Raw genomic sequence first — 21,021 nt, forward strand, 5'->3', positions numbered from 1 at the left:
TATGAGTTTAGAGTAGTTCCTTTTCACAGCCTGCTACCACTCCTAGATCACTACATTCTTCCATAAAGTGGGAGGGGCTGTTTCTTGTGTGTGCTGTTTGGTTGTGGGCTTTTTTTTTTTTGTTCTGTGGGAACTTTTTTTCTGATGAGGGGATGTTTGTTTTTAAGAGTTGACAAAATTACAAAGCACTTTCATTTCTGGCATAATTTCCTCTCCTGGATGAAAACCTGCTATTGATATACACATGGGAAATAACCCTTTCTTTCTTTCTCATCCCTTCTTTTGTAAAGCTTTCCTAGCCATGTGGGGCACCTGTGAGCAGAGCAAAAGGCTCTATTCCAAACCATTTTTCTTATGCAAGTCAGTCAAGGGCACTGCTACAGCACTGTCTGACAAAAGCTCTTGTAACACATCAGCAGAGATAATCATGGTTTGATATTTCTGTACTTACAAAGCTGCTGACTCAGACTGTAATGATTTTTCTGTGATGGCACACAAACTGTCCCTGCTGACTCCCCAATCACCATCACTGAAACGTACCTGAAGGATGCAGCTGAGCCCATACACCACTGGCCGGTGCTGGGGGCACAGCAGTAAGTCGCTGAAAGGGCTGGGAGGAGGATTCCCTGCAGCTGGCTGTGGGGTGGGAGTTGAAGGAAGAGCATTCCCTGTCTGGGCAGACAGGATGTGTGGTGGGTGCCCACCAGCACCATCCAGCTGCATAGCAAGCCTGCGGGTGCAGAAGTAGGCCAGACGTCTGGACAGGTACGCAGACTGCACAAACTCTCCAGAGTACTGCAGGGAACAGGGAAGGAGGGGCAAACATCCTTGTCACAAGGAATACAAGAAAAAATCCCAACTTTCCCAATGTACTACACTGTGTGACACTGCCTTGAAGAGGCAGTCCTTTTTTACAGAGAGCTCCTTATCACGGATCACCCACTGGCTACTAAGCATCAGAAAAAGCCTTGAAATGTTTTCTGGCAATGACTTAATGTGTAAAAATGTACCCACACCCAGGCTTCCCAGAGCTTCAAATATTTGCCCAGAATCTGTTGCAAGAGAAAGAAAGAAAAAAGCAGTTTCCATGTACTGGTACACAGCCAGTGGAACTATCACAGCTGTGGCATGGGCAGGGATTACCAAGTCCAGTGCAGGGAAAAAGGATAAAGGAGAATAAAAACTGGAAAAGTGCAGCACTAAAAAGACATCCTTGCATGAGCTAAGAAGGATGCTCACAGGGACACTCCCTGGTGTTCTTGGTGAGAAACAACTCATTATCCCCTTAGGCAATAGGAAGGGGATGGCCAAAGCAGAAGTGAGCACTCTCCTAAAGCAAGCTGAGAGTGTATTTCTCACCCGCAGCAGCAAAGGAAGGAGCATTTTCAGAAATTCATCTTCTCCTGACCGTATCTTCTCAAAGCACTCGAGGACCCACGTCAGGAATTCGTGCCGGTCCAACATGCCATCCTGCACACAGATAAAAGCAGAGCAGATGGGTGAAAGCTGAAGTAACCTTCACTAAGGTAAAGCAGAGCAGCAGCAGCTTGCACTCCAACAGTGGAAATAACTCTGGAAGTTTTCACAGTTCTGTGCTACCCCTGTCCTATTACTGAGCTCAAAACTGCATCTGGTCCTAGTGGTCTATTCACTAGGAAAGAGAGCATCTTGCAGAAATCATTCATGTGGCATCATCCACCCCCCCTGCTCTCCTATGCTCACGCCAACCCAGCAGCTCCTACCAGTCCCTCACCTGGAACATGAACATAGCCAGTTTCTCATTGTAGTCCCACTGCTTCAAAGCCTGTTCCACCTCTTGGGGCATTGGTCCCGATGGTGAACCACAGCCTTGCCCTGGGAGCTGTCTGTAGAACTCTGCAATTTTCTGCAGCTGCTCTGACAGGTACTTGGTGATGATCTGTGTCCATTCTGGAGAAAAGAGGTTAGCAGTGAGCAGTGTGGCAAAGAGGAGCAGGAAAGAACCAGGATGGTGCATAGGTGGAAAGCCAAAAAAAAACAGAACACAGTCAGGGGAACTCTTCTAGATCACAGCAATCTGGAGCAGGCCAGGATGCAAAGGATGTTGGATCCAGTAATGCTTAATGAAATTGGGAACACAGACAGAGAGTAACATACCAAAATTCTCTAGGAAATATACATATTCACTTGGGAAGTAGCTAATCAGTCATCACTAAATTGCAACTTTACAATCTTTGTATGGAAGAAAAAAACAGGTAAGGCAGCAAAGGAGCTCAGTAGAACTTAACACGGAAAAAGAAAAGTAAGGCTTCTATGGCTGCTAAGACTTATTTTTCAATGTACTTTCACAGGTGGGCCTGTTGTTCAGACAGTTACTCACACCAGAACCCAAGGACTTATCAGCAGGAAACAAGTTTATTTGGATTTCCAGGCTACCTCTTACTAAGCAAGAGCAGGCTTAGAAGGAAACAGCTGTGCTGGACAAAGCCCATGGTGCACACAGAGTGCTTACCAATGAAGGGATCAATGACATGACGCTTTTTCACCTTCGTTTCCGTGATGGCAGCATAATAGGCACAGGTCATTTTGATGAGCCACGCTGCTCTCATTACTGGAACAGTGTATTTGGCCAAATAACCAAAGACCTCTTCCTTCTTGCTAAAGATGGGCACCTGTAATGAAATGGAGAGGGAAAACTGAACCAAGCACTTGGAATATGAACTGAAGCAGCTAAAGCAGCTATACCTGCTGCAAGTATGAAAAAGGTAAAAAGGGAACAGAGCAACACAGTACCTCTACCTCAAAAAAACCTGCTGCCAAAATTCACTTGTGGTCAGAGAGCAACAGTACCAGAGCTGCATTTCAGTACAAACAGAAACAAAACAAATTGAAAGAACACAGAACATATAATTACGTCACTGTAAATCCATGCCCTGAATCCTGCAAACATCTTGGAGGTTATCCCTCCAAAGAGCACATAAAGAGCTATGAAAGATACAGACTGAGTCAGTAACAGAGTATCTGCCATGCAAAGTGAAGACAGGACTCTTCACTTTGTATACAAAAGCGAGTGGTTACAGACGTCTCACAATATCATGAGTACTCAACAGAAGACTGCGAGAAACAGGGAACTGAGTACATCGTAGGAAGGAATCCATTAATCCAAGATCCAAAATTCAAGACACACTATAGGAGGATACCAGTGAAATAATCAGGCTGCAGGACTATAAACCAGGAAGCAATAACAGGGACATCACAGGGAAAAGTACAGCTGTGGGGCTCATTTCCACACAATTCTCTGGAGAGTTAAAGTATGTGTGTTTTCACAGAGGAATGAAAAAAATTCACAAGAAACAGGTCCATTTGGCAAGTTCAAGTCCCTGAACTACTGATGTTCATTTATCTGCTATGTTTCCTACATTCTTCCCAATTACTCTCTGATGCCTCAAAGTCAGACTACCTGGCTACTGACAGTCACTCTTTCACATCTAAGTTGACGAAAATTGATGGAGCTCATGGCAGGAAAACAGGGGAAAACCTTGAAAGGTTCAAGCTTTTACCATGACCTCAGGAAACTGACAGTCAAAACACAAAGAAGGAGTAAGTTTATGAAGAGTCAGATACTGGGAAAATCTGATTATTTTCCCCCCAGGAATGACTCAGACCGTTTTGCAACTGGGAGTTATGATTTTTCCACAGTGCATACCAGGTTCACAAGCACCTTTTCTGTAGGCTTCCCCTGAGAGAGAGCTATCCCCCTTGCTATCAGGCCTGATAAAATGCCAGATTAAGACCCTTCTTTCATACTCTACAGAATTCACAGCTATAAGGGGAATATCTACCCTAAACTCCAGGGCATAGAAATACTGTAGCCTGGCAAAGACCACATGTACTCTCCTCTGCTGAAAAGCAGAAACACCTCACTGCAACATAAGTCTGGGAAGTCATTTAGGTGATTATTTTCAGTAATTCTCACTATGACTTTTGAGAACTTGAGAAATCCTCCGCAACAGAAATGTCCTAATCTAAACAACAGACCAAAGGCAACAGTGGCAGCTCTTTGGAAAAACAACTGAACCTTAAAATAAATCAGTCATGTCCTACAAGCCAAAAGGCAAAGCTGAACACACCTCAAAATAACAGCCAAGAGACCAGATCTCAAAGTGTGGATGACTACAGTTAGGGCACTACAAATCCCACATCCACTCTGCAAGCTGAAAGCTTCACAAGATGTATAGGAACTTCTCCAAACAGTAAAGACCTTCAGAAAACCTCAAAAAACAAGCACAGATTAAACTCTGGCAGAGAGGCCAGGTTGCCTCTCCTGTAACATACCTTCTTAGCAAGATGAGTGAGGGGCTTAGTTCCAGCCAGATCTGTGAACCAGTTGTTTATGGCACTCTGAGAACGTGCTGTCACCAGCCAAAAGTTATCCTTCTGGTTGACCTGGGGTTTCCGTCTGCCCGTGTCAGGCAGGGTGTTGCACCGCAGCTTTTCTGCAATAATACTGCTAAAATTGGAGCTGATCTGGAGGAGAAGGAAAAAAAAAAGGATTCATTACATTTCAGAGATCAAAGACCTGATCAGAGCACTTAAAATTTATCACTCATTTATCACTCCTACCAGAAGTCTCACCAGTATCAACTTTTGAAACACAAAGTAACTGCCAATAACTCCTTTGCTATACTTGCAGAGATTAATGTGTCTAGACAACTCATACAATAATCAAGCAGGGACTTAAGTTGAGATGGACACAACCATTTAAAAAAATACCTGTCAAACCAGACAAGGCTCCTCAGACAGAAGTCAGCCAAGGAAAACAAATATCCTGTGCTTATTGACTGCCTTCCAACCCAGGTCATTACTAGTTGTTTTGTCAGGAAGTCAACATCTTGATTTCAGAGACTGGAAAATGGAGTTGAAGCCTATTATATAACTCCCATTTTTAAACTTCCAGATGTTTCACGAAATCATACTTTCCTTTTACTATGGCCATCATGTAACCAAGCCAGTAAGGAGTTTCTCTCTCCGACTATCATAGTCTTGTGCTTTAATAGCAGAATTTAAGGAGTCCTAGATGCTGACTTAACGAATACTGCAGACACAGACCTGCCCGTAAGATGCACTGAACCAGACAAGAACCCGCTCTCTCAGAGGTGGGACACAGTTCTAAACGAATGCAGAACTTGGATTCTACAGAAATGGAGGGTCAAGTCTTAAAAACACCCACACAAAAGGGGAAGACCTGGTAGTTCTCGACATACGGAAGGAACGAGACCCAAGACTGTGCAGGATCCAGCCGCCTGTCCTGCCAAACCCACCCTCGACCGGCGGGACGTCTCTCACCTTCGCCGGGTTGAAATTGACATTTTTGGCACTGCCGTGCTCGTCCCCAGACACCGCCGGTTGGTTATTGAAGCCTTGCTTGACATTCAGCGCAGTCAGCTCATCCTGCGGGGGAAGGACGGTCAGCAAGGCCCGGCCCGGCCCGGCCCCTCCGCGCCCACCGCCGCAGCCTCCGTCCCCACGGCGGGGGCTGAATCAGGCGAGGCCCGGCTGCTCCCCCGACCTCCCCCAGCCCTGGCTACCAGGCACCGCCCAGGGCAGTGCCGAGACACGGCAACGGGGCTCCCCCGGCCCGGCCGGCGCCCCCCACCCCCGGGGTCCCGGTGGGACGGCGCCCCCTCGCCCAGCTCCCGGCCCCGCGCCGCTAACCCGGCGCTCCCTCAGGTCCGGCCCCGACACAGTGGTCCTGCACCCCGGGTCCCCCTCACACGCCCGGCCCCCGCACCTCCTTCTGCTTGGGGTCCTGCGGGTACACGTCAGGCGGGCCGAGGCGCGGGCGCTTGAGCGGACGGTGCTCGTAGCTGAGGACGCCGAAGGCCGCCATGGCGGGCCGGCCGGGCCACAACAAGGGCCGCCGGGGCCGCCCGCGCCTGCGCGCTGCGCGCTGCGCCGGGGCAGGTGGGCGCCGCCGAAGCCGAACCGAAGGAGCACGGAGAATCCCGAGCGTCGCCGAAGAGGCCCAAGTGTTGCCGAAGAATGCCGAAAATTAACGGAGAGACCCGAGTACTGCTGTGACTGGACCGAGGACAGACGAAAAGCACCGAGCGCAGCCGGAGAGATCCGAGAGTGAACGGAGAGATCCGAGAGTGAACGGAGAGAGCCGAGAGTCCCCGAAGCGGGGACGAGCGAGGGACAAAACAGCGTTGAGCGCTGCAGGCGAGTCCCGAGCAGTGCCGGGATGGCCCGAGCCCGCTCCGAGCGAAGACGGAAAGTGTCGAAGAGGGACGGGGCAGCCCGAGCGGCGCGCGCGCGCCCCCCGGCGGAGGCGCCGCGCCGGTGACGTGTCCGGAGAGGAGCACGTGATACCCCCCTCGCGCCCCCGGCCCCGGTACCGGGGCACCCCCAGAGCCCGGCCACCAACACCCCGTGCGGCCATCACCGCACCGGCAGCAGCCCCCGCGGACACCGGCCGTACTGTCACACGCACCAAGCCCCGCTGTGACTCTCTCCTGCAGCCGCCCCCTCCGACTGCCTCGGTGCCTCCCAGTGATGCTGCCAGGGATCCAGGCGGGCTGGGCGCTGGGATCCCCATCCCAGCCATGCTCCTGGGGCAGCCCAGGGGCGGTGAGCCCTACAGCATGAGCCACGGGAACACGGCCGCATGAAATGGGGGCTCCAAGAGGTGTGAGGTGTGGGAACTGAGCAGGGAGGGTGACACAGTCCCGGTGGGATGAGCCAGTTGAATGTGCTGTGGGGTCTCAGTGGGTTAGCTGTGCTATCCTAGCGAGATTGTCAAAACCGAGAGCAGGCTCCCGGTGCTAAGGTGATTTCAGCATTTCTTGTAAGAAAAGGAAAGGCCCAAAGCAAGGGGGCCCCGGGCCGAGCAGGAGTGTTCCCGTCAAGGGTTCTGCAGCGCCGGTGCTGGGGCTGCTCAGCAGCGATGGCCCCGATGGCCCAGATGGAGCAGCACAGATTCAGTGGGTCAGAAGCCCCTTTTGATCCTGTTTTTTGTCCCTTTGGATTGGTTTCTTTTTGGATCCTTCATTTGCATGAAGGTTTAAGGTGCTCGATTGGCCATGACAGTTCTGTCCAGGCTGGCTCGTGGTGCACTTTACTGAGGTGTGTTCTGGTACCTTGAGTACCGGATTTCTTATAACTACCCTTTTAACCCCTTTTACAATATAACATCCAAACTAACAGCACATGCTTAACGATCTATCAACTATTTTACAACAGTATCTAACCTATTTTTAACAGGATGAGCCATGGAGTTCCAGTAGGATGAGGCACTGGAATTCCACTGGGTTGAGCCATGGAGTCCCAGTGGGTTGAGCTGTGGGATCCCAGTGGAGTGAGCAGTGGTCCCCATAAGGCAGCCCTTGGGGCACGCAGGATACCCCGGTGCAGGCGGAGCCATGGGCAGGAAGCAGAGTGCTGCGGAAGCCGGCAGCCCTGGCTGAGGCTGCCCACACGCGTCCTCACTCAGCAGCCCCCATGGCGGCTCTTGGTGCCTTCCTCGTGCCTGTCCTTCTCCTCCTCGTCCTCTGTGGGCCGGGTCCCTACCCTGCTGCTGCCGACAGCCAGCCAGGTAAGGGGGCACAAGGGAAGGCCAGGGGCCCCTTTTGTGGTTGGGGCTGGGGACTGGAGCTCCCCAGTGATGGCGGGTGAGGACAGGATGTGGGGCTGTGTGGGCTGGTGCGCTGTTGTGGCACGCACCAGGGACCCTGAGACCCCTGACATGTCCCAGGACCTGTGGCACCGGTATGGCCCTTTGCAGTGGGGCTGCCAGGAGGGTCAGGCTGCACCAGGGAACCCTGTTGGGGTGTCCTTGTGCCCACTGCAGTGCTGGGGCATTTCTGACCCCGCCAGCACCCTGGGAGTGCTCCTGCCCCATCACTCTACTGGCAGATCCTATTGGTCTGTGCCATGTGAGGGTGTTGGACAGGATGGTCAGTGGATCTGCACCGGCTGCCTTTCCTTCCTGGTCCCCTCAGTAGTGCTGTGCACAGGAAGGGGACAGGACACAGAGGCGTTTCTTTCCACCTGGCACTCTCATCCCAGCCACTGTTTTCAGAGAAAAAATGCACTCCTTGCCTGGCTGTCAGTAAAACAACAGCTTTCTGTGGAAAAAGCCTCTCTGTATCTCTGGACCTCCTGGGCTGGTGGGAACGTGCCCTCCATCTCCAGGTGTAGAAACAGCTTGTTTGCTCCATTGTGTTGCATTACAGCCCAGGAAAGCTTGACCCTGCCTTTCTCCTGCCCCTGCAGTGCTGGCTGATGAGTTTGGTTCACATGGAGGGAGTCTCATAGGGATATGTGGGGATCTGGCATGTGCCATGTACACCCCTGGGCCTTGGCACAGCCACCCACCACTGCCATGCCCAGCAGTGTCTGTTGCTTGCAGGAGTGGAGTGTGTCTTCTTCAACGAGGAGTACATGAACTGCACGTGGGGGAACAAAGAGATGCCCACAGTCAACTACTCCCTCTTCTACTGGTAGGTGCCCCTGCCCCATGGCCAGTCCTACAGCAGAGTGTCCAGCAGCGGGTCCCTGTGCAGGGGGGCTGCTGCCAGCATTGCTGGTCCATCAGGCCTCTCCTCCTCTCCAAGCCCAGGGTGGGGCAGGCTCTGTCTCCAGAGCAAGCAGGATGGGATGTGCTGGGGAGAGGGGTCCTGGTGAGGGCTGGGGCATGTGAGGCTTTGGGGAGTCCTGGTAACCCACTGTGGCACAGGTACAAGAACACGTCTGACAAGGCGGTGGAGTGCAAGCAGTACCTGCAGCATCACGGTGTCAGGGTTGGCTGCCACTTCAAGAAGAACGAGCTCATCCAGTTCCAGCGTTTCCATGTTCTCATCAATGCCAGCGTTGGAGGCAAGACCCTGGAGATCCCCAGCAAGCACATGGAGCTGCAGGACCTGGGTACAGACTGGTGGGGGGACCCCCCTGTCAGTTCTCAGAGCTCCCCTGTGGGCTCCCAGTTGGCAGCAGGGCACTGGCCATGGGGCCAGCCCTCACTGGGCATCACCTGTCCCTTGCAGTGAAACCAGAGGCTCCTGTCAACCTGACCATCCACAACATGAGCAACAATCAGCTGCGGCTGACCTGGGCCTCCCCCTACCCCAAAAACGGGTGCCTGAAGCATGCTGTCAAATACAAGAGCAACAAGGACACCAGCTGGACGGTGAGAGCCCTGGGCACGGCACCCTTGTGGCTGTGCCTGGGGTGAGCTGTGCACCAGCCTCCAAGATGGTCGCAGCCAGCAGCTCAGGGCTTATGTCTCTGCAGGAGCTCTCGGTGAATGGAGATATCTTCTCCTTACCCAGTGTGGACTATGAGAAGTCCTACACCTTCTACGTGCGCAGCAAGATCAACAAGTTCTGTGGCACAACCCAGTTCTGGAGCGAGTGGAGTGTTCCTGTCATCTGGGGCAGCAACTCCACGGGCAAGGGTATGTTCTGAGGGCTGCAGTGGGATAGGATGGACTGGAGCATGGCAGGGCTCACAGGTGAGAGATGGCCAAGCAAGCAGAGAATGGCCTGAGGCAGCAGCTGTAGGGACAAGACCCATCTGGGCATGTGGGGTGCTGGCAGCAGCATCCTTTGTACTTCTGGAAGCAAAACACACCCCTCCAGTGGGACCTGCTGACTTTAGCCAGGGGCTTCTTAGCACTGGAGGGCATGGCTGGGCCAGGACAGGGTCACCAGCTAGTTACGGTGACAGGATGGCAGGGCTTGGGGACAGGCCCCTTCTCCATGCTCTGTTCCCAGCTGAGCCCTGCCATGAGCAATGCCATGGACACCCATGGAGGGCCACCCATGGAGAGCCACCTGCAGTCCCACCCCACTGCCGTGCTGGTGTGCTGTCTGGGGATCAGTGTCACCCCTCTCCTTCCAGGCGTGGTGGAGGATCTGTACTGGTTTGGGATCCGCACGGTCTTGGTCCCCATTGCCTCCTGCCTGCTGCTGCTGGTCCTTGTCATCCTGCTGGTGCGCATGGAGAGGTGAGTGTGGGGAGCTGCCAGGGCCAGCAGCACTGGGGCTCTTCCCTCTAACACACCTCTCCTGCACAGGGTATGGGTCATCCTGATGCCCCGAATTCCCAACCCCAGCAAGAATTTTGATGAGCTGTTCATCACCCACAACGGCAATTTCCAGGTAAGGTGGTGCAGGCAGCCCTGCCCTGGGCTCACCCTGGCTGTGTGGGGTTGGGGCTGGGCTGGGTGGTGGCTCATCCTCACCCTGCTCTGCTCCCTGGAGGAATGGACTGGAGTCCCCAAAGATGTTGTGGAGAGCTTCAAGCCCAACTACAGCGAGAACATCTGCTATGTGACTGAGCTGCCACCCAAGGACAGCCACGAGCCCCTCTGGGACAGCAGCAACCATGCACCACCTCCAATGCCTGGACCCCCAGCTGCCCCCAGTGAGCACAGCCCCTACCAGAACAGCTATGGGAGGCTGTGACACATGCCTGCACTCCTGCATGCCCTATTCTCCACAGCTTTGCTGCCCAAACCTTACTGCTCCTCAGGCCCTGCTCCCTGCTCCTGCCATTTCTCTGCCCAATGCCCTGGATCCCCGGTCTTGCTTTCCTGCCAAGTGCCATCTCTGCTCCCAAGCGCCCACAAGCACACCCAGGGACGTGTCCTGGTGAGTGGGCAGCTGCAGCTAAGCAGGCAGGGGCCACTAGCCAAGTGACACACTTGATGAGGAGACACACAGGATGAGGAGTCCCAGGGAGGCCAAGTGTGGAAAAATAAGGAAAGATAGGCAAGAAAGATTGTAAACATGCTCAAGTGCCTTGCAGCTGATGTAGGAAAAACACATATACCATACTCATGTTGTTTAGCTTTGTGTATTCAGTAAGTAGAACTTGTGTGTTTAGATAACACGGGCCTGTGATAGACTTAGTGGCACCTTATTTAACATGCTTGAGATTCCTGGCCTGCTGTGGGAAAGATCAAACCACAGTGGTAAACCACAACTGCACAAATCCTTGATAAACAGGCAAAAACAGCAGGTTCAGTGATCCTCTAGAGTGGACCAAGATCCACAGTGCCTGCATCCCTGCTTATGTGCCTCTGCCTGGGTGCTGCTTGGGGGGGTCCTGCAGTTGGTGAGGTAATAAAAATAAAATTCCTCTTTGCCTTTCATCAGTGGTTTTGTGGTTGTTCCTGTGTCCTGCCTGTGCTGGCTCAGCCAGCCAGCCCCAGTGTCATCCTGGCCATTCCCCCAGGCCTTGCTGCTCCTTTCCCTGTGTCCCCAGGTTCCAGTGGCACTAAAGCTTTGCCTGCCAGGGGATTGCCCAGGCTCGTCCTGCGGGGTCTGGGGAAAGCACCACTGGAGCCCCAGCTCTGAGCACCTCTGACCTCCCACACACAGTGAGGCAAGGGCCAGTCCTGCTGTCCCACAGTGGCAGCGTATTCATCAATAAACATCAAGCACATGGATGAGTCCCCTCCTGGCTGCCTCACGGGGCTCCCTGCACACTCGGGTGATGTGCTGTGACCTCACTGGGCAATGGGCTCTGCTCTGGCCTCCCCAACCACTTCTGGGGCCACCTGCAGCCCTCAGCCACTGCTGCTGTCCCTGCAGATGAGCAGACCTTTCTGGCCAACACAGACTGCAGCCCCCTGCAGCTGCTCTTACAGAATCCCAGATTCAATTATGTTGGAGAAGATGTTGGAGATCATTGAGTCCAACCTCTGTCCAAACACCACCATGTCAACCAGACCACAGCACTCAGTGCCACCTCCAGTCTTTCCTTAAACACCTCCAGGGACAGTGACTCCCCCACCTACGTGAGCAGTCCAATCCAATGTCTGATAGCCCTTTCTGGGAAGAAATTCCTCCTGATGTCCAACCTCAACCTTCCCTGGCAGAGGCACAGAAGAGCACACCGTCCCATCCTCTCACTGCTTGCTTGGGAGAAGAGTGGGACGCTCAGCTGGGCCCTCGGACAGCCAGGTCCTGGCACTCCTGGACCCTGACACAGGTGGGCCCTGGCACAGGCAGGCCTTCGGACAGCCGGACCCTCAGACAGCTGGACCTGGGCATAGCTGGGCCCTTGGACAGCCGGACCTTGGCACAACCGGGCCCTGGCACAGCTGGGTCCTCGGACAGCTGGACACTGGCACAGCCAGACCCTGACACAGCCGGACCCTGACACAGCTGGGCCCTGGCACAGCCGGGCCCTCGAACAGCCGGGCCCTCGGACAGCCAGACCCTGACACAGCCAAGCCCTCAGACAGCCGGATCCTGGCACAGCCGGGCCCTGGCACAGCCGGGCCCTGGCACAGCCGAGCCCGGGATGGGGTCCCGGCCTGGTTCCCCGCCCGTCCCGCGGTGCCCGGGCGAGGCGGCAGCGCCCCCCAGCGGCAGGGGCACCCCGCGCCCCGCCCATCCCGCTGGGGGCGGGGCCTGCGCGCCCGGCCCCGGTAACTTTCCAGCCCTACCCACGTGGTGCGGCGGCGGCCGCCCCCTGGCGGCGGCGATTGGCGCAGGCGGGCCCGCCCCCCTGCCTGCCGCGGTGCCGGCTCTGCGCTGCCGGCGGCCGCACCGGGCGGGGGCACCGGCACCGGCACCGGGCACCGGCACCGAGCACCGGCACCGAGACTGCGCTCGGCACGGCACGGCACGGGCTCACCATGATCGTGTGTCCCCAGAGCGTGGAGCACCCCCGAGGAAGCCGATGCCAGCGGCTGCCGGGGCAGGTAGGACCCGCCCCGCCGCCACCACCCGAGCCCGTACAGGAGCACCGGGCTTAGCCCTGCTCCCCGCCACCGGGCCGGCACGGCTAGGGCACCAGCAGGCAGGGGCATGCCCGCTGGCGGTACGCGGGACCGGCGAGGCTATGCGCTCACGATGCCGCGACCGGCGGCTCGGTCTTGGTCCTGGTCCTACTCCCGGTGCCGGTGCTGGTGCCGGTCCCGGTGCGGCGGTGGTGTCCCCGTCCCCTTTGTGCGGGATGCGGGAGGCGCCGTGGCTCCATCACTGCCAATCAAACTTGTTTTTCTCTCTCCGCCTGCACTGCCCGCGCCGCTCACCGGGGGCGCTGCCGCCGCCGCCGCCCGCACAATGGGGCCCCGGGTACCGGCCCCGGGTACCGGCCGCGGGCACTGCCGTAGGGGTCCCTGCCGCAGGCACTCGTACTTGCCCCGTCCTCTCGAATACCCAGGCACAAGGGCCGTGCGAAAGGTGCTCCCGCGGCACCGTCTCCAGCGAACGTTACCGGAGGAGCCACCGTTACCGACGGAGCCGGGCGAAGGGATGAGCCCCGGCCGGGCGGGGAGCGCGGCGGGATCTACCGGCCCGTCTCCCGCACATCCCGGCGCTGTCCGGGCTCCTTCAACCTCCTGCCTTCTTGATGTGCTCACGGCTGCCGGCCGGGAGCGCCGGGGCGCCGTTCCCCCGGGGGTCCGCCGGGCGGGGAGGGGACGAGGTCGGTGGTGGGTACGGTGGGTACGCATTTGAGGTGCCTGTTAAGAGTTCGGGGGGCTCGGACACACGAAGGTTCCCCCTGGGGAGGGAGGCGATGCTCCCACAGCCCGGGAGTGCGAGTGGATGCACTCCGGGAGGAGGAGGAGGAGGAGGAGGGCTGTGGCCGAGGAGGATGAGGAAGGTGGCACCGGGGCCAAGCGAGAGGCTAAGGAGGCAGAACTGAGGGAATGTGGCAGGCGGTGCCGGTAGGAGATAGCCTGGGCTGAGCTGGTACCTTTGGGAGTGGGCAGTTTAGCCTGGCCAGGGGCTGAGAGCCGAGGAGGTGGCTGTTCTGCACCTTCATCCCCCCCTTCCTTCATCATCTCCTTCCAAGATACATCTGCCTGGTTGCTTGCTCCATCATCACCTGGACAAGCGGAGTAAGGAGAGCTGGCAGCACCAAAGGCTGAGCCATGGTTGCACAGCTCCTTTCTGGGACCGCCTTTCCCCGGGGGAATGGAAGGGCTCTCAGCTCCTCCACCTCAGCCCTCCAGGACAATACCAGGGCTGTGGCCCCTTGGGTGTCCCCACAGCATCTCATTTCCCCAGGCAGAGGGACTTGGTAGGGGGCTTTTGCAGGTCACTTCTGGCTTTCATCTTTTCCTGTCGATCAGAGAAGCTGGTGCTTTTCATCTTTCCATTTTAATATGAGTTTTGGGGGTTTGTGGACCCTTTTTACCAGAGGAAGTGAAGAGGACACTCTAAATGTCAAGTAAACCTCTTGTTACTTGAGCAATGGTGTTTTCACCAGAAGTGCAGGATGATGGAAAATAGCCTGAGCTGCTTCCTGCACTGCCTCTGTGGGTGCAACTGCTGTGTGCTGCCACACAGCTCACCCCTGCTCTGTCTGCCCCTCACCCCTGGCTGCTCTGCAATGCACTCTGTGGTTTTGGTGGTTTGCAGAAGTGCTCCTGGTTTTCTCCATTGTTCCCGTGCTCCAGTCACCAGGCTTTGGGTGCCTGCACCGGAGAGCCAGGTGGAAGGAACAAGACAGGGCCAGAATTTCCCAGGAGAGATTTCAGTTCAAGCCTGGGAGAAGAGATGCATCCTTTGCATCCAGGAGTGCTGCCTTGGCTCCCACATGTGAGCAGGAGCTGTGGCTTCCTGTGTGACAAGGGTAGCACCTGCTGTACCTGTAGCCCGGGGTGGGCAGGCTGCAGGTGCAGACCATGCTGTCGGCTGGGAATTGTGGCAACACAGTCCTTGGAGCACGGCAGCTGCCTGGGCATCTTTCCAACATCCCTGCCCTCTGTTCCCACCACCCTCTCAGGAGGGGCTGGAGCTGTGCTGGTCCCTGGTGCAAGGCTGGCGTGGGCATTGCTGGGGGTGTTTGGGCCCCCTTGCCAAGCTGCCCATCTGTGTTTTCTCTGGTGGGCACAGAGCTGTGCTCTGTGCTGCAGAACCCACTCCCATGCTGTCTGCTTGGGCAACATGTGGGGAGCTCTTCTGTGTGCTCCATGATCACATGGAAGGTACCAGGACATGGTTTGCCTCTTGGCTTGCCAGGGCAGGAGCCTGGGAGCCCCTCTGCTGCTTCTACAGTTCTCTCACATCTTGGTACTGGGCAGGAGGGCTCGTGCTGGCAGATGGGCTGCTCCATTCTGCAATGTATTTTGTGTTGTGTTTCTCCTGGTCTGGCCTTGCACCACTACAAGGCACATCATTCCTGGTTTGCCCTTGGTTCAGCTCACCATGCAGAGCCTTCTCCCAGACAGAGACCAACCTGTGTATCTTGCTACCTGTCCTCCTGCTATCTGTGTCACTGAGCAGTGCTCTGTGTATGGACTGTGAGTGTCCCTATGGCAGCACCAAGCTGGGAGAGGGATCTCTGCCTCTTGCCTTGCCTGGGCTTAGCTGGGGTGTGCTGCTGCAGCAGGGGCTGCTCTGGGAAGAGCTAAGCAGAGCGTGTTTCCTGCAGGTAGTGAAGATGTCCAGCAGCGACCCTGAGTGCCCCCAGTTCCTCTTTGTGAAGGTGCTGGCAAGCCGAGGGCGGCTGGAGGCAGTGACCCAGCAGATGGGATACCACCCCCAGTACCTGGACAGCTTCCTCAAGACACAGCACTACCTGATGCACATGGACGGCCCCCTACCCTTTGACTGCCGGCACTACATCGCCATCATGGTGAGCCCTGCTGGCACCTGCCAGAGGGGATGGGGGCTCTGCTCAGCCCTGTGGGGCTCTCCTTAACCTCCAGCAGACAGCCTGTGCCGTGGGCTTCTTGTCAGGGGCCAAAATCACAATGTCCTGGAGGTTAAGTGAGAGGTGGGTGTGGGGGCCTGTCCTGCTGGGGCCGTGATGCTGATGTGCTGCTCTTGCAGGCAGCAGCCCGGCACCAGTGCCGGTACCTGGTGAACCTGCACGTGCTGCAGTTCCTGCGGGCAGGGGGGGACCCCCAGTGGCTGCGCGGCCTCGAATTCATCCCCCCCAAACTCCGCAACCTCAACGAAATCAACAAAATCCTGGCACACCGGCCGTGGCTCATCACCAAGGAGCACATTGAGGTACTGGGAAGGGCTCTCAGCCAGGGACCAGGATGGCACTGGGGACAGCAGCATCCCCAGGGGCTGCCAGCAGCCCTTGCCCATGTGTCACATTGCTGGTGTGTCCATGTTCTGCAGAAGCTGCTGAAGATCAGCGAGTGGAGCTGGTCACTGGCGGAGCTGGTGCACGCTGTCGTCCTTCTGGCACACTGCCATGCACTTGCCAGCTTTGTCTTTGGCTGTGGCTGCGAGCAGGATGAGGGGCTGGGGGGCCGAGGCTCGCTGAAGCCACTGTCACTCGGGAACCAGTGCTTCTGTGAGGCCACTGCCGGCAACAGCTACGGCCAGGAGCTGCTGCGCATCAACCGCAAGCGGGTGAGCCCCGAGGGTGGCTGTGCAGGGGATGGATGGGGGCAGAGGGTGGCTGTGCAGGGGATGGGGGGATGCCCCTGGGAGCACTGCCCTCACCCCCAGGCCTGTGTCCGTGCAGTCCCTGGACTCCTGCATGGAGCTGGATTCCCTCCGGGAACGCATGCAGCGGATCCATGTGGAGACTGAGGGCAGGGACGAGATGAGGCTGCTGCAGCAGGACCGAGAGGAAGGTGAGGGGCAGGGAGCAGGGTGGGTGTGTAGGGTGGGAGTTCATGTGGCACCCCTGTGTGTTTGTTGCTCCTCTATGCCTTACATTTTCCATGATGTGTGGTTCAGAGGGGCTCATGGGATGCATGTGGGGCAGAGCAAGGGCTGGTTGATGTGGCTGGGAACAGGGCAGCTGAGCACATCTCTGACCCAGCTGTAGGGCTCTCCCCTCTTGCAGATACTGACGGGGAAGTCACTGGTGCCACCAACCTTGCATGCTACATGCAGGACCCCGACTTTGGATACCAAGACTTTGCCCGGCGTGATGAGGATCAGACGCAGGTGTTCAGAGTCCAGGTAAGACTCCTGCTCTCTTGGTGGGCAGCAGCTTGGGCTGCCCCTCCCCTCCTTTCCCCTCCCCTCCCATAGAGTTGCCCATGCAGACGCCCTGCCCCACGAGGGTTGGGAAGAGGGAGGTGACTTCTGTCCCCAAGGGTTGATGATTTTTTTCACATGGCCCTCATGGAGGCAAGGGTAAAAATCATTCAAAAGCTGCTTGATTAGGGATGTGGTTTGGGCAAAGCTACCTCCAGAGCATATTCACTGAATTCTTCTGCTTCCTGAGGTCTCCAGCCCTTCTTCCTGAGAACATGCTCCAAGCTTCTTTTTGCAATTGCAAAATCCTCTTGCTGTGCTCAACAGGACTACTCCTGGGAAGACCATGGCTTCTCACTGGTCAACCGGCTGTACTCTGACATTGGGCATCTCCTGGATGAGAAGTTTAGGATGGTGGATGGTCTGCAGAGCAGTGCCATGGCCAAGCGGCAGGGCTGTGAGCCCTCTGTTTTCAAGCGGGGCATCTGGAACTACATCCACTGCATGTTTGGCATTAGGTAGGGAAGCCAACCTCATGGTTCAGGGGAGAAAACTGAGCTGGCCTGGGCGGGAGGAGGGTAGGGCACTCAGTCTGTCATGCAGATGAGCATGGAGAAAGGACAGAGGTGAATCCCCTGCCTGGATTTTGAGACAGGCAGGGAACAGATACTGAACTGCTGTGGCCAGGGCAGGGGGCTTTGGGGCAGGGTTTTGGTTCCTGGTGGATGTTGCCATGTGCCCCCTGCCCTGTGGCTGTGCCATGCCCCAGGCAGGCCACAGGCAAGGTGCTGGCTGTGACTCCCCCCTGTGCTCTCCACAGGTACGATGATTATGACTATGCAGAAGTGAATCAGCTCCTGGAGCGAATGCTCAAAGTTTACATTAAAACTGTAACCTGCTACCCAGAGAAGACAAACTCAGAAATGTTTGACAGGTTCTGGAAGCAGTTCAAGCACAGTGAAAAGGTGGGATAGCTGGCGCCTGGCTCTGGCTGCAGTGGGGCTGGGAGCAGGCAGGGGCTGCAAGCTGAGATGCTTTATGGGGTGTATGGGAGGTTTTTGAGCCACTAAACCAGTCTGAGGCAGGTAGGGGGAATGGAAACTGGATGTTTGTAAGGAGTTGGGCTTAGTGTGGCATGGGGCTGCCCACTGTGATGAGACCAGGGGCACCAGCAGCACAGGCATCTCCAATGTCATTACCCCAGTGGTGAGTGTTTCCTGGCTCTGTCAAGCTGTAACTCACAGGAGCAGCTGCTGTGGGTGTCAGGGACTGTTGCTGCTGCCAGCCTGGAGTGCTGGTGCCAAGTATGCAGGGGACTCCCTGGCACACAGCTCTGGGAAGCAGCTACAGCCTGCAGGACTGGGAGGAGGGGAAAAGGGGAGCTGCCTGAGCTGGAAAAATTGGTGGCATTTTGATGATGAAAGACTCACTTGCCCAGGTGGGCAGTTGCTTGCACTGCTGAGCACAGCACACTTCAGCTGCCTGAGCCTCTCTGTGTTCCTGCAGGTCCACGTGAACCTGCTGATCCTGGAAGCCCGGATGCAGGCAGAGCTGCTGTACGCGTTGCAGGCCATCACCCAGTACATGATCTCCTAAATGCTGGAGCTGCGGCAGGGCCCGGCAGCCTCCTCTGTCCCTGGACTCGTGTGGGACCCTCACGCTGGGACCGACAGCGAGGGATTCCTTGATTTAGTTCACTTGACTCTGTTGTTCCTTTTTGTTGGTTCCCCCCCTGCCTTGTGGGGGTCACTGAGTGGCCCTGTTACGTGCAATTACCAAACTGTGAGGCAAGTCCGTGCTGCTGAGATGCTGGAGACTTGAACATGTCCAAGGAGGACTGCCAAAAATATGGGGGAGAGGGAAGTGGGAGGGGACTGGGGCCAGATTAGAGGGATGCTCCTTGCCTGGGTGCTGTGGGAGCCTCAATGGCACAGGGAGGGCAGAGGGGACAACTGGCTTCCTTCCCTGTGCTGCAGTGGCTGCTCTGCTTGCAAAGCCACGCTTGGGCACCTGTCCTCATTGGGGTGGTGTCTCTCACTTGGGAACAGTGGGGGCAGCATGTGGGTGTGTTGCAATGTTCTGAGTTGCAGGGTTAGGCAGCAAGAGTGCTGGCTCCTAGCAAGGGCCCTTCCCCAGGACAGCAAGGGGATGCACTTGCTGCCTGCGTTATGTCCCTTAGGTCTGTGTGCCAAACCCTTCTGGGATGGACAAGGGATGACCCAGCAAACTCCAAACTGTGAAGCTCTTGCTGGCAGAGCATCCTCGTGCTTTGCTTTGTCCGACAGCGGGATGAGAAGGTCTTTGACAGTGTTCAGGCACTGGAGGTTTCTGCTGGGGACTTGGGCAGTTCTAAGCCCCTCCTCTGCTTCCCATCAGCAGAGAGACAGGAGAAACAAGGGAGGCTTGTTAATGTGTTTGAGTTAATGTGATTTGTATCTTCCTACCACCATGAGAGGGCTGAGGTCCTGCGTCCAGTCACTTGCTTAACAGCATGGTGGAGGAGCCTGTGGTCAGCACAGGTAAGCTACAGGAAGCTTCTCCTTGAATGTGGGTTGGGGGCACTCCTGGGCCTGCCCCATTTGAACAGAGGCAGCCTGTCCACCAGCCTTGCCCTCTGCCTGGGGGGCTACACCACCATTCCTCCCATCACCCTGGGCTGCTCCCTGCCTGTGCCACAACCCCTGGCTGGAGAGGTACAAGGGCACCAGTGCAGGCTCCAGAGAGCAGCCACAAAAGGGGAATGAAGCCACCCGTTGTAAGTGGGAGCCTGAAGCAAGGGCAGCTGTCGAGTCAGCCAGTGCACGCTGCTTCAGTCGACCTGTTTACTGCGTAAATATATGGGGAGAAAACCTTGTGTATGGAAGCTACAGAAAAAGCCTATTTTTGCTATAAATATATTATGTTTGACATGGATGTGTGCTTTTATTTCTGCTAGATTTTGGGAAGGGGATCCACACTTGCATGGTTGCTGTGAAGGCAGGACAGCAGTGTCTGGCTGAGCACAGCACTGAGATGGCCCAAGTGTCAGGAAACCCCCAATGCATGACCCATGCTGGGGTCATGCAGTGACAGCTCTGGTCCATGGCCAGAAGCTGGTCACTGAGGCTACACCTATCCTGTTCAGCTCAGCTCTGTCCTCTTGCCATGCTCAGATAAGCAACTGCTGCAGCATTGTGTGTTTGAGAGGAAAAGAGGGAAGTTTTTCAAGGGGCCGTGGCATTCTAGCAAGGAGGAGTGGAGTGTGCCAAAGGAAGGAGCTGGCTGGTACCTGGTCACATATGGCCAAGGTGGGGGTGCTGCTTCTGCAGCTGAAGAAGCAGCATTTTGCTCACACTCCCAAGCAGACGCTCAGTGAGCAAGGCCAAGAAGCAGGACCAGCTTTTTCCTGATCCATGCTGCTGATGCTTTCCCTCCACTGGGCCCAAGCCAGCTTGTACTGGGCCAAGTTGGTGCCTGGGCAGTAAAATGCCAGGACAACTGGTGCTGGGTAGTACCAGCTCAGTCAGTACTGGTGCTGGAACAGTGACACCAGTGCAAGCATGACTGGTGCTGGGACAGCTGCCACCAGGCTTGGCTAGCCAGTGCTGGGACTGCCTGCTGTACTATCACTCAGCCCCAGTGAGGGCTGGGCAGGCCCCAGGCAGCTGGGGGTACTGCTGGCTGCCAGGGGCAGCATTGGTTAAGTACAATGCCAGCCAGCTTGCCAGACTCCCTGCTGTCCCTGCAACAGCAGCTCCATCCCCTGCAGGGCTGGGATGGGCCACAGCAGCCAGTTCCCCACAGGGCTCACTGCTGGTGAAGCCAGCAGAGCACCTGCAGTGCTGGGCAGCCTGGGCTGGCTCCCAGCCTGCTGCCAGCAGCACCCTCACCTCCCACCACCACCCTGTGCTGCCCAGGAAAGGGACAAGGCAGTGACAGCATGGCTCTGGCTGGGGGTGGGGGGCTGCCTGTCCCAGGTGATGTGAGGCTGGCTCCCTTTTACCTCATCTCTACACCTGCACTAAGGGCTGGCCTTGGAGCTGCCACACACTCCACTCACAGACAAATACCAGCCACACCAGTAAGATGAAAGGCTCCATGCTTTCCAAACCTGACCAGAAACAAGAAGAGCTGCTGGCAAGGCCAG

At 56.4% G+C, this 21,021-nt stretch overlaps 3 protein-coding genes across 5 annotated transcripts in view; 2 read left to right on the forward strand and 1 right to left on the reverse strand.

Moving 5' to 3' along the window:
• The window catches only part of MED12 (mediator complex subunit 12), a 34,790-nt gene extending 28,910 nt beyond the window's left edge, over positions 1-5,880 (reverse strand). For both annotated transcript variants that reach the window (XM_036402026.2, XM_036402025.2), the window contains exons 1-7: positions 5,771-5,880; positions 5,326-5,430; positions 4,315-4,506; positions 2,492-2,651; positions 1,754-1,929; positions 1,360-1,470; positions 541-795 (exon numbers count right to left, since the gene is read on the reverse strand). In XM_036402026.2, coding sequence (XP_036257919.1) covers positions 541-795; positions 1,360-1,470; positions 1,754-1,929; positions 2,492-2,651; positions 4,315-4,506; positions 5,326-5,430; positions 5,771-5,869 — 1,098 coding nt within the window. In that variant the 5' untranslated portion in view covers positions 5,870-5,880. The remainder of the gene's footprint in view (positions 1-540; positions 796-1,359; positions 1,471-1,753; positions 1,930-2,491; positions 2,652-4,314; positions 4,507-5,325; positions 5,431-5,770) is intronic.
• A 1,593-nt stretch (positions 5,881-7,473) lies between these two features.
• On the forward strand, positions 7,474-11,096 carry IL2RG (interleukin 2 receptor subunit gamma). Its single transcript, XM_036402367.2, has 8 exons — positions 7,474-7,573; positions 8,390-8,480; positions 8,717-8,904; positions 9,024-9,166; positions 9,271-9,433; positions 9,880-9,985; positions 10,055-10,139; positions 10,242-11,096. Exons 1-8 carry the CDS (start codon positions 7,480-7,482, stop codon positions 10,443-10,445), a joined length of 1,074 nt encoding a protein of 357 aa, XP_036258260.2. The 5' UTR covers positions 7,474-7,479; the 3' UTR covers positions 10,446-11,096.
• Positions 11,097-12,523: 1,427 nt separating this feature from the next.
• Positions 12,524-19,808, forward strand: LOC118698799 (sestrin-3-like). 2 transcript variants are annotated; one of them, XM_036402340.2, is made up of 9 exons: positions 12,524-12,694; positions 15,379-15,582; positions 15,780-15,962; positions 16,080-16,316; positions 16,432-16,543; positions 16,741-16,877; positions 17,223-17,413; positions 17,716-17,860; positions 18,402-19,808. In XM_036402340.2, exons 1-9 carry the CDS (start codon positions 12,629-12,631, stop codon positions 18,489-18,491), a joined length of 1,365 nt encoding a protein of 454 aa, XP_036258233.1. In that variant the 5' UTR covers positions 12,524-12,628; the 3' UTR covers positions 18,492-19,808. The 2 variants fall into 2 exon arrangements, with proteins under 2 accessions (XP_036258233.1, XP_036258234.1); XM_036402341.2 differs by having other exon boundaries at positions 12,525-12,694; positions 16,759-16,877.
• The last annotated feature ends 1,213 nt before the right edge of the window (positions 19,809-21,021 follow it).

This window comes from Molothrus ater, chromosome 14 (assembly GCF_012460135.2).
Source record: "Molothrus ater isolate BHLD 08-10-18 breed brown headed cowbird chromosome 14, BPBGC_Mater_1.1, whole genome shotgun sequence".
In the NCBI taxonomy this organism is placed as follows: domain Eukaryota; kingdom Metazoa; phylum Chordata; class Aves; order Passeriformes; family Icteridae; genus Molothrus; species Molothrus ater.